The sequence below is a fragment of the Mus caroli genome, unplaced genomic scaffold (assembly GCF_978045245.1).
Source record: "Mus caroli unplaced genomic scaffold, Mus_caroli_1 scaffold_2, whole genome shotgun sequence".
NCBI classification, from domain to species: domain Eukaryota; kingdom Metazoa; phylum Chordata; class Mammalia; order Rodentia; family Muridae; genus Mus; species Mus caroli.
Window position 1 is genome coordinate 115153110 of NW_028227257.1, and position 12789 is coordinate 115165898.

Genomic DNA, 12789 nt, shown 5'->3' on the forward strand with positions numbered 1-12789 from the left:
AAAGATATGAAACAGGTATGATTTGACTCTGGGTATTCAAATCTAGCAGGAAACACTGTCTTCTTCAGTGTTTAGAAACGTATAACCGAGAGAGGATTCAAAATGGACCAGAGATAACAGGAAGCCTTAGTTCAGTTCTGTACAGTCGGTCATCAGTAAAGAGCACAGAGGAAATGGTTAGTTCCCTTCTAAGTAAATTGGAACTGTTATCTCCCTGTCTGACCCATGTGCTGCTCAATCTAGAAAAAACAAAACAAAACAAAACAAAACAAGCAAAACACCCAGAGTCTGTTATAAAACAGCATCTCTTTTTTACAAAATGAATGAAAGAATAATTTAACATTTTGATGGGGCTCAGTATGGTGGTGGGATGCTATAAATGCTAACTTAAAGACATCTTGGATTGAAAACTGTTTTTACTGCCACTGGGAGGTATCAGGGGACTAGTAATTCCAGTACAAATTCAATAAAAACAAAGCAATATGATCTGTTCTTTTTCCTAAACAGTCCAGATCTTCTCATTGTCTGTGTGCTCAGTATTTCCTCACAACAATTTGCCAAGCATCAGAGGGAGGGCGGCTGAGGAGGAAACTGCTCCAAGACTAGAATGGATGTGGGGGCTGGAGGGGGCAGGGAGCAGAGAAAATGTCAAAGCGACTTGGATGATTAATTCTGTGCCATAGTCGCAGATCCTTCTCCAGGGTGACTGCTAGATGACTGCTAGATGCATCATGCTTTGTTATTGTCTTAGTTTCTACTTTTCTCTCTGGAATTTAAAGATGGGACTTTTGTGGACAACACAAATAAAGGGACTGCTACTTCTGTTTCAACACGCCTGTTAGTTTGAACAGTTTGTCGCAGCAGAGGTAATGATTTTTACGTTCCTTGAGAAATGGAGCCAGGCTCCTCCATCTCTTTGCTTTCCATCCACCCCTCTCCAGCCAGATGAGAATCTTCTGTCCCTGGGCTCTGTAACTCTGTATGCTCTTCTGAAGCCTGGGTCAGTAGTGTCCCCAGCACACCAAGAGCTTATTTAAAGGAGAATGGTTGGCGTGTGAGGAGTTCTGATAACATAGCAAGGAAAAGTGTTGGCAGAGTTGACGATACATACCTTTAACAAAGCTATTTTTACTCCAAGGACCTATTATTAGAACCAATATAACTGGACTCATTTATTTCCCAAAGTAAATAGGAGGCCAAATGTTCCATTATTTCCTTTTTTTTTAGATGAGGGCAGAGGCAATAAGGGACCACAGGATCCAATATCATGTGAGCCATAAGCAACAGTGTCGCAGTGCCGCAGTGCATAGCCCAGGGAAGGTGGTCTCAACATCCATTCTTCAGAGCTTTACTCCACCTGCAAAGTCCAGTACAACATCAAAGTTGTCTCAAGTTCTTGAAATCAGTAAACCCAAAAAGGTACTAAATAGAATTTGACCTGCTCAGAAAATGCCTCCAAGGGGTCCAAGGAGAAAAAAACTAAAAGGCGAAAAGATTTGGCTTAATTAAATGAAGGAAACAGGACTTAGGTGTTGAAGAAGGTGATACCTCAATTGTTAAAGTACTAGCCCTATCAACATGAGGATCTGAGTTCAATTCCCAGAACCCACATGAAAATATCAGGCACATGAGCACACAATCGCATTATCAGTGATGCAGAGGCAGGGAACTGGTAGTTCCCTGGGGTTCACTGGCTGGCCAGCCTGTCCTAACCAAACATCATTCAGCCAGTGAAATACTGCTTCAGTGGTCCTCTTGAACCCCCACCCCACCCAGGCATACATGTGTGTGCACATTTGTAGGTTCATGGGCATCCATATACACACATGCACATCTGCATGTACGTGAACAGGCATAGATATGCACTCATATAAATAACAAAATGCATGTATGTATTTTGAAAAGATGGGTCTCTTTTTCTAGAACCATTGGCTTCTGCGATGCTGCTCTTGCTGAGGTGTTTTTCAGTGACTTGGTTAATGATGCTGATAACTAGAACATGGTTGAACTAGACAAAATTTCTTCCCTGTCTTGCAATGCAAGTTATTGAGCATGGATGGCAATAACTCCATCATTACCAACACTTCTTTATTTGGAGAGTTAATATATTGTGATACAGGAAGTATGGTTAAAAAATGGCCCTTTAAACAAACGGACAAGCATCACTGTCCTTACTGTTTTAACAAAAGTGTGCTGTAATACACTTGGTCTCAAAAGGTGCCAAAAAAGACCATTTTTAAATGTTTTATGTTTTTTCTATTCAACCAATATACCCTATGTATTATGTATAATTTGAAACACGCATACATTGCAAATGGCTAAATTAAGCTAATAAATGTTCAAAACAGGCTTCTGCCCTGTTTATGAAATTTATCATTTAAAATTACTGAAACATATTGAAATAACAGAAAATCATATTGATTGTTATTTTGTAGTAAAAATTTGTAACTAATCACCAAAACAGGACAATATTTTTCCCCCAAAGCCAACAAATGCAGGGTTTTCTTTCTTCTTCCTTCTCTGTCTCTTGCTTTCTTAACAATCGTGCATGTTTTCCATCCACTTAGGCAATTCTTATGCAAGAAGCTAAACGTAATTAAATGTGCAGGATGAAAAGATGGCCCAGGCACTGCTGGTACCCCCGGGACCTGAGAGCTTCCGCCTTTTCACTCGAGAATCTCTTGTTGCTATCGAAAAGCGTGCTGCAGAAGAGAAAGCCAAGAAACCCAAGAAAGAACAAGACATTGATGATGAGAACAAGCCAAAGCCAAACAGTGACTTGGAAGCTGGGAAGAACCTTCCATTTATCTATGGAGACATTCCTCCAGAGATGGTGTCAGAGCCTTTGGAGGACCTGGACCCCTACTACGTCAGTAAGAAAGTGAGTGCTTGCTTTATATGGCCAATCCATTCTCAATTAGATGTGCAAACCAGGGGCTTGTGTGCATTAGAACATTGCCATTGTCATATGTGAAATAGTTCATGGCACTCTTTACTGCTACACGTCTTGAAGAACAGAAACATTGATAAGAAATGAAATCTCTGCTACAGAAGAATAAGCATTAACCATTTTTACCATGTCATAGTATTGAGATAAGTGGGAAAACTTAAATTTGACAGCAAAGATAAGCATCTGCTATTGCTAATCCATTTGGCTGCTTGATAAACAGCCAAATTGTAATGATAAGGTGGATGTTATACTTATTTTGTAGTTGATACTTGGCTTGATATTTCTTACAGTCATATTTTCTTATCTATTCCTATAGACAGGTAATTCATGGAGAAACATGTTTATCCAGACATACATTTTTAGTCTTTCCCCTCTAACTTGGCATATGATTAGGAACTTCTATAGGCTTCATTGAGATCATGATAGGAGACCTGCTAGACTATCTACAAATAGTTAAAACATTACCACAATGAAAGAAATATCAGTGTTAAAAGAGAAAACATAGTGATGATAATAATAACAAGAATTTCCATGTAATTTAAAGGAACAACTACGACTATATTTCTCTGATGTTTAAAATAACTACACAGTTATGCCAGAATTAGTTTCAATACTTAAACCTGCTTTGTTAGACCCATAGGGAATCTAAATAAAGAATATTATTTTAATACCTACATGAATATTTTTGTACCTTTTAATCACGATGTATAGCTTACCTTCACAATGAGAAAACAGTTTATTGTAAAGACAAATTAACATCATTCCAAGTTGATGATTTCTGGATTAACAACTAAACAGACCACCTTTACTTTTCAAGGTAGAACTTTAGAAAAGTAATGGTTGAAGACATGGCATTCTTTAAGTAGTTAGTGTATGATATGACCTTTTAAGTCCTAGGGATGGGAGACGGCTTGGTGGTTCAGAGCATTTGCTACTCCTACAGAGGACTGGGGTTTGGTTCACAGCACCCATGTCAGGTGGCTCAGGACTGTCTGCAATGACAACGACAGCAGATCTGACCCTCTCTGTGTAAATACTCTCACACATATGTACATACATAGACAAAGGCATACAGATAGATAAAGATTTTTAAAAAGATTTACAAACATTATAAGTCCTTTTTACTAAGTTTAACAAAGAAAGGCACTAAATACACATTCGTATGCTTCTAAAAGAAACTGTGATTTACTACAGAGATGATCAAGAACTAATTGAAATTTAGAAACTCTGATGGCTTCTAAAGGATGGTTAACAATAAGATGTTTCCCCAGAGACTAGAAAAACAGGTCTCATTTGAGAAAAAAATAAATGTCTTAACATACACATTTGCAACCTTGTGTGTTGTCTCATACTTGTAAGTCCAGCACTTGGGACACAGAGCTAGAAGAGTCAGGAGCTCAAGGCCAGCCTAGGCTACAGAAAACAGCTTGAGCTACAAACCCCACAGTATGTTTTAAAATTTATTTTCAAGACACAGAAATTTGTTTTACTTTGATATGAAATTGTTATTACTCCTTTAAAAACAAACAAACAAACAAAATGAAGGAGCCATCAGTTTGATAGGCTTACCAGGGTAAAAAGGAAGAAAATGGAGATATTACTCAATGGGAAGAGAGCTATATTTTCTTGCATTAAAAGCATTTCCTTTCCAATGGCAACACCATCTCTTTATGAAAGGGATACCCTTGGCTAATCCCACCCTTTGATTAAGTAAGCTGTTTGGACCCCATGTTCAACAAGGATTTTCCTGTCCAATTTGTTTTCCCCACAGATTTCCTGAGGGAAAGGTACCACTATAAATCTTTTTCTACATGAGAATATAACATACACATTTTACTGTCAATTGATTGTTATCTGACTTGATAGGTCAGGCTCTCAAGGTTGGTTAATTTTCTAGTTTGCTACTAGAGAACAGAATTGTCCTCTGCACGGGAAAGGACAGGCATTGCTCTCCCCAAACTGGAAACCATAATTCACTTGGATCATAATTTACTCTAGTGAATGTAAGTGACTCTAAACTCTCAAAGAAGAAGCCCTGCCTTCATTAATGAAATATCTCTAAGGATGAGAATTCAGTTGCTACTTACAGAAATGTGATTTGTGACTCTTAAAAGTTAAAGGGAGAAAATAGTGTATGACTTCATAGAATTTCACCATAGTACAAAGCCATGTTACTGCATGATCATTTGTGTAAAAGATCACATAGAGTTTGAGAGCTTCATGTAATGACTGGCTGTCACTGATTAGTGATGTATCTTAGTGCTGAATATAACTAGATGAGTAAGACCACAGTATATTTTAATAGCATTTAAGTTGGCCAGGTTAACGGCTTAAAAATAGTGGCATGATAATAATAGCTAACATTTGTTGGGCTCACCCTATGTCAGGAGCCACTCGAATACTCCAGTTCATTTCATACCAATGAGCCAGTTCATGAAGCAGTTGCTCTCGTTAGTCTCAGTTCCCAGATGGGAACGTAAAGTCAAGCCCAATTCCTTCATTTACCAAAGTCATTCTCCATCAACGATAGATCAAGGCTTGGAGCTCTTGACCGCTGGTCAAACTCTCTGCAGTAACAATAAATGTAAAAATAAGATGGTCAAAAGTTGGTTGCACCACACTTTTAAACACTTTTTATTGATTCTTTGTGAATTTCACATCTTGTACCCCAATCCAACTCGTCTCCCTGTCCCTTCATATAATACCTCTGCCCTTGGCAACACCACCCCTACCATGAACAAAAACAAAACAAACCAACCAAACAAAAAATATCTAGCCATGGAAGCTGCAGTGTGTCCTGGTGATCACACAGTATACTTTTTACCCAAACAGACTTACTTGCAAACGTTCATTGCAGTGAGTCATTGGTCTGGTTCGAGGCCTCTGGCCTCTGCTACGTCATCAATACAGGATCCTCACAGGGACTCCTCTCAGATATCCTGTTGTTGCCCTGGGCTGTACCATCTTTTAAAATTCTGTGCCTGATATATTCCATTAAGGTATAAATCGGCTGATTCTCTCACAAAACTACGAACTTCAGTGAAGTTATTAGTATTTATTCAGGGAAAAAATAGTAATTAGCACTCCTGATAATAACTGTTGTGAAAAACTTCAGCCACAGTGTTTATAACAATACTGGCGATAAGCACCGAATCTTTTCACAGTGTCTCACCACCTATTGTTTCTTGGAAACCTGACTTTACAGTTGGTATAACTTCTCTGAGTTCCAGCCATCTCTTATATTCTTGGGTAGCTTTTGGTGTAGGTACATCATTCGATGACGTCAGAACCCCAGACTTCAAACATCACCCTGTAATTCTTTCACTACGTAGATCATTAGAGTTTTACTCCTTGTTTTTCAACTCTCAGGGTATGCACAGTTACACCTTCAGAGTAGATGCACTATGTTCACCAGTATCAGAGCCACTAGCACCCACAGGCTAACCTTGCACGAGAAGCAGAGGATTTCATATTTAAAGGACAATTCATTCTTGCGTAGTCTATTTTGGGAGATATTTCAAAATACACACCCCTTTTTAACGTTGCAAGCAGAAATTGCTTTTTCAGGGAAATTGTTTAAAAGAGCATGAGTTAATGCACGTTAAATCACTGGGAACTTTTACACACGATTTCGGCCGCTGATGCCTAAATGGATCTTGATCGCTGTACTGTACTGTGAATTCGTGACAGCCCACTTACGCTACGACAGTTCAAGGGCAGGCTTAGTGAGGCTCATTGTCATTTGCAGGTAATCTTGATGCTAGTAAGGGATAGTTTACTTGCCCTCTTCCTAGAATTTATAGAGCTCAGCTCATTGAAAATGGTTAGTTAAGTAACAGTTGGCTCAATGGTCTTAAACACAGAAGGGCGGTGAAAGGGTTGCTTGTTGTCCCTGCTCACAGTGTAAACATTCCTGCCTGCCTCTTCAAACAGAGCCTGTTGCGGGTTGCTGTGAATGTATGTGATGTAGCCTTAGTAAAAGGATGCAAACATATTATTAAGTAAATCAGTACATACAACAGATGTCATGAAGGTGAACAGTGCCTTAAAGGTAAACCCATATTTAATTAGAACAGTGTTTATTGGCAAAGCACGCTATTAAAAACTGTGGGGGGAAAATGCAGCCATAAACTGCAGGTTCTTTGTGCTCAGTCATTTATAAAAGCACCTAACCACTTTCTCCTACAAATGAACCCCATGTGGAAATTGCTACCTGATGATGATTACCAGCAACGTGTGAGAGAGTACAAAGTAATATACTAAGGGTTAGTGGCAGGAGAACCAGCTAAGGAAAATGTAAAGGAGGGAGTGATTTGGGTACTGAGAGTGGAAAAAAGAGATTGGATAATAAGACTGCCTGCATATAAGAATTACTCAAGGAGAATGTTGAAAGCACCTAAATATCTGCCATACTCCTAAACTTAAATATTGACAATTCTGAAGAACTAGGACACCCTAGCATGAGGGTCATGACAGGTAGGATAACCTTGCATAGTTAGTTAGACCTTTCTACAGGTGTTGCTCTCTTCACTGAGTCTATCACCATGTGAATCACAGCTGGAGAGACAGATTGATAGGTTCTGAGTGGGACTGACAAGTGGATTAAATGGCTGGAACGGAGATGACTCTAGTGGTAAAAAATAAAGGATGATCCATCCTGGGTGTCTTGAAAGGTAGTCATGGGTCTGCATAGCTTAAATGCTAAGATGATGTTGTATGTTTCAGATTATGACCTTTAACTGTGGCTTGGTCTTTGAAGTGATATATTTAAAATTAATTTTCAACGCAGCTGTCTTTTCTCAGTATAAGCTATGAAGTGGATCATTCTTAAAACACAAAATCTGGTTCGATAACTTATTTAAATGTCTTAGATCAATTCAGCTGCTACAGAAATGATGGGAGGCCACCACAAAAGTAGGGTTAGAAGGTTTGACGTTATTAATTTCAATAAATTCTGTAATTAAATAAGGATACTGATAAAAGATTATTTTAATACTTATATATACTGAATGATCTGAAATTTTACCAAAGCTGGAGACAGATGGTAAGCCTCAAATAGAAATGAACCTTGTAAAGTTCTTTAATTTGATTTTTGAAAATGTGCAAGACTATCAGTTTGTATGTATCAGCACGTTTGGAGGCTCAGAGATAGATAAGGTAGCAGCCCAGTGGGCCTTTGTGTGTCTGTATGTGTAGGGGAGAAACACTTAGTCTGTGTCTAGTAAACAAGATATTGGTTATGTTTCAACTGGCCTAAATGAACACATTTGTACAAAAAAAGTCAGGTAAAAGTTCTTGATGTGTGTTATAAATGCTTCAAATAAGCCTGCATGTCTAATTTGGTAATCTCTCTCTCTCGTGTTTTCTTTTTCAGACTTTTGTAGTGTTGAATAAAGGGAAGGCAATTTTTCGATTCAGCGCCACCTCCGCCTTGTATATTTTAACTCCACTAAACCCTGTTAGGAAAATTGCTATTAAGATTTTGGTACACTCATATCCTTTTCATGCGAAAGTGCCGTTTCTAACAGTTGGTTTTCAATGAAATGCCCTTCTCATGCTTTTTATATTTATAAAATGTCTTTACAGCAAATGGTAACACTGTTAGTTTAAGCTATTGATTTCCATTGGCCTTCTGCTGATTATGAAGTATACAGCGTTTACCATAAAATTATTAGTTCTAAAAGCAAATATGAAACATGTTAGCAAGTTTGTCAATGAACTAACCATACTATAATAGCAGAAATAAGAGCAAATCCTCTTTCCATTTCTTATCCTCAATGAAATCATTTATTATTGCTGAAGAAGTCTAGCCTACTACAGTTATTATAGTGTGTTATGCTATATGGTATATATAGTTGGTGTCACTATATGTACTACCAAATACTCTGACACTCATACCTTAATTGGCTATCCATCCCCAGCAAATTTACTCCCCTTTTTCTTCCTCCTCCTCTCCCACCTTCCCCCATGTCCTCCATTTCTTTCTTGTTCTCTTCCTTCTTTTCTTTTCTTCCTTCTGGAAACATTCACAAAACATCTATGTGTCTCTGTACTTGGATAATAATATATCAAAAAGTCAACAACCTTAAAATTCTCTATGGGTCCGTGATGTGACTCAGTGGTACAAAACTAGCTCAGCATGTTCAAGGGGACAAGTTTTGTTCCCAGTATGGCATATACAGGTGCAAACTATAATAGTAAAATATTCATGTTATGGGAAGAATAAGCATAGATTGCAGTAGACCCTGGAGTAATGACAAAATACCTTTAAAATGGTGTTCAGTAGTGGACATTTTCTACAGGCAACCTCACAGGCTTATATAAAGTAAAATACATTATCTTGTGGATACAGGAAACAGGAAATAATCCTTTGAAATCCATATGAACTCTCTCATTCTCAGGCTTGATATTAGAAGGTGTTTATATTTTAAAATAAAAGTATTTGTCACATGAACGTCTGTGCAGTGAAATCTGTGCAGAAACATCAAAAACAATATCCCTAACAGAACAGCTAATGATACTACCTTGTTAGCACAAAACATCCCCTCCATAAAGTGCTATAAACTATAAAGAAATGGGTTACATCACTGTGAGGCTGCTTTCTGTATCTGTTTACAAGAGAATTCCTAAGCAGTTCCTAATCTTTTAGAGAGAATACTGGGCCTTAAGGAAGGCTTTGAATTTTCTTATTAACCATGGTCTGAACCCAGCCACGTAAGATTAATTTCACAGTTAAATTGTGCTTCTGAATCTTTTGTGTTGGATATTTCTTAGGTGTCTAAAATGAATTGACATTTATTCCTTAACTACAACCTACTTTATTCAGCATGCTTATCATGTGCACTATTTTGACCAACTGTGTATTTATGACATTGAGCAATCCTCCTGACTGGACGAAGAATGTAGAGTAAGTAGGAATATGTTCTTGGAATGAAACACACACACACACACACACACACACATACACACACACACACACACCCTCAGATTCTCTGGCAATCTGTTTGTGGTAACGGTCTGACTTGTGGCTTCCTTTTTTTTTTTTTTTTTAAGTCACGCTAAAGACTTCTGTCTTTATTCTGTAGTTCTGAGAATGGCATGAAAGCAAACAACATCAATTGTTATTTTCAGCACTTTCAGAGATTGCCATAAAAATTTTCTGTCCCACTGTAAGCCACCCTTTGCCAACAATTTATATTTTAGCAAAACATCACTTAGAATATTTGAAAATACTTTCTACTAGATGTTATTGTCATAGTGAATCCTGTTCTTAGATTGAGGCAGCTCTTTCAGCTCAAATACCAGGTGCCATTCATGACTTACAGTTAACAAAATTGAAACACCTATAAAGGTTGGCTCTTTATGAACTTTTTCAATAAGACTAAATGAGGCATTTGGGCACCTATAAATTTCATTTAATTTTAATAATATAATATGAAAAGCTAAGTAAATGGGATATTTGAATATGAATCTTTTTATTTTATTTTAGTGTGTGTGTGAATGTTTTGCCTACATATATGTCTATACAACATGTAGTGCTCAAAGAGACTAAAAGAGGGTGTTAAATACCTTGGACTGGAGTACAGAATGCAGTCTGGGTCCCTTGAGAGACCAGCCAAATGTTTAGTCCTGAATGTCTTTTTTTTTTTAAGGGAAAAGTGGTGTCTTTGAGATATTACACACACTATTAAAACAGTTTGAGTGTTAAAGAGTTTTTAGCTTGCACATTTCAGTAAGTGTCTTAGTCAGAGTTTCTATTCCTGCACAAACATCATGACCAAGAAGCAAGTTGGGGAGGAAAGGGTTTATTCAGCTTACACTTCCACACTGCTGCTATCACCAAAGAAAGTCAGGACTGGAACTCAAGCAGGTCAGGAAGCAGGAGATGATGCAGAGGCCATGGAGCGGTGTTTCTTACTGGCTTGCTTCCCCTGGCTTGCTCAGCCTGTTCCCTTATAGAACCAAGACTACCAGCCCAGAGATGGCACCACCCACAAGGGGACCTCCCTGCTTGATCACTAATTGAGAAAATGCCTTGTAGCTGGATCTCGTGGAGGCATTTCCCCAACTGAAGCTCCTTTCTCTGTGATAACCCCAGCCGGTGTCAAGTTGACACACAACTAGCCATTACAGTAAAATAACTGTACAACTTTTCAAACAGCAACATTTGGTAGGTTTTTTTACACTGTGGTAGGAGACAAGCACCATCATGGTTGTCACTGCAAATAAATAAATAAAATTTAACAAGAGAAGCCAAACCAACAAATCACCATGGAATCTAAGGAAAAGAGAAGACTGTAGGATAACTCAGCTCTAAGATGAAAACAGGTCACTTCACATAGTTCACAGACATCCAAACTGAAATACAATAGCACACGCAAGCCTCACGTGGTAAAATGCTTCTCTTCTTAACGCTCAGCTACTTCCTAAGTATTAGTTGTACTTTCTGCCCCTGTAACCTATGGAGCTGGGTGAGGGTAGGGGATGCAGAGAGAATATGCTTGAGAAACTAACTAAATACACTGATTTCTGTAACTACTTCTTCTTTCCTCCTTATAAGGGAACGTCGCACACGAAAGCATTTCACACACACTGATCCTAACACTTCACACATACAAAGCAATGATAGACTATAAAACACAATGAGTTGCCATGAGACAATCAAATGTTTCTATGGCTTAGATGCATACACTGAAAAATAAACTCAAATTGTGCTTTTAAAGGGTGTAGTGTTTAAAAACAAGTACTCTCCACTATTTCTGGGAGGAACAGAAATAAGTTGTCATCACTCAGAGAAATGGGCTAGAACACACAATGATAGACCACAAACTCAAAAGCTCTTTGCCCCCTTAAAGGCTAAAGTTGGATTTCAACCAAATTTAAATACAAAATTAAATTGAAGAATTTAGTGTATCTGTGATATGAGGATTTCAGGCAAATATGGACCTGAAACCCTTAAAAACTGATATGTTTTCTATGATCATAAACATATATGTGAAGGAGACACAGAGACAGATAGGAGGCACTTTTATAATTCTGTGCCTGACTCTTAAGAATAAGAAATAAAATTGGTTCCCAATCCACTATAATAGTCTTAAATGAGCTTAGCCTTTGAAAACCTGAATAGGAATAATTAAATACAAGTAAGTAAACGCACACTATGTGGCCTCTCAAAGAAGACACCAACTATGTGGTTACTGAAAGTTAAAACTTGGCTAATTCTTTTTTATTGGCTACTAGCAGTGAGAACTCTGCCCTTATGGGCACAAAATATGGGAAACTATTCTTCTTTTTAGGTACATCTTTATTAATTCTTTGAGAATTTCACAGAGTGTATTTTGGTCACATCCACTCTCCCCAACTCCTCCAAGAATCTATTGTTCTAAAATGTAAGCAGTTTTACAACAGTTTTGAAGAACACATGTATGACAAATGTATTATTTTCTCTTGTTTAATACTTCACTCACACTAATAAGAATAATTAAAGACTCTTAGGTAAGTACAAATATTTACAAAATTTACTGCATTGTGTAAAGCTAAAAAACCCCCACAAAAACCAAAAACCAAAACAACAACAACAAAAAGAGCTAGCGTTTGCCATGCTCACAAAATCAGCTCTTTAACCTCTTGTCTCTAGTTGCTAACTTGGCTTGGGTACTTTTCCTAGGTACACATTCACTGGGATCTATACCTTTGAGTCACTTATAAAGATCTTGGCCAGAGGATTTTGCTTAGAAGATTTCACATTCCTTCGTGACCCATGGAACTGGCTGGATTTCAGTGTCATCGTGATGGCGTGAGTAAAAAAATTTTTTTTAAAGTCTGGAAAATTCAAAGGA

The 12789-nt window shown here is 37.8% G+C and overlaps 1 protein-coding gene across 10 annotated transcripts in view; it reads left to right on the forward strand.

Annotated features, from left to right (window-relative positions):
• The window catches only part of Scn3a (sodium voltage-gated channel alpha subunit 3), a 110401-nt gene that overhangs the window by 28370 nt on the left and 69242 nt on the right, over window positions 1-12789 (forward strand). For 9 of the 10 annotated variants that reach the window (XM_085834822.1, XM_085834825.1, XM_085834826.1 and 6 more), the window contains exons 2-5: window positions 2568-2881; window positions 8325-8442; window positions 9767-9857; window positions 12618-12746. In XM_085834822.1, coding sequence (XP_085690948.1) covers window positions 2618-2881; window positions 8325-8442; window positions 9767-9857; window positions 12618-12746 — 602 coding nt within the window. In that variant the 5' untranslated portion in view covers window positions 2568-2617. Of the gene's footprint in view, window positions 1-1227; window positions 1420-2567; window positions 2882-8324; window positions 8443-9766; window positions 9858-12617; window positions 12747-12789 lie in introns of all 10 variants that reach the window. The other variant, XM_085834824.1, reaches the window with a different exon arrangement.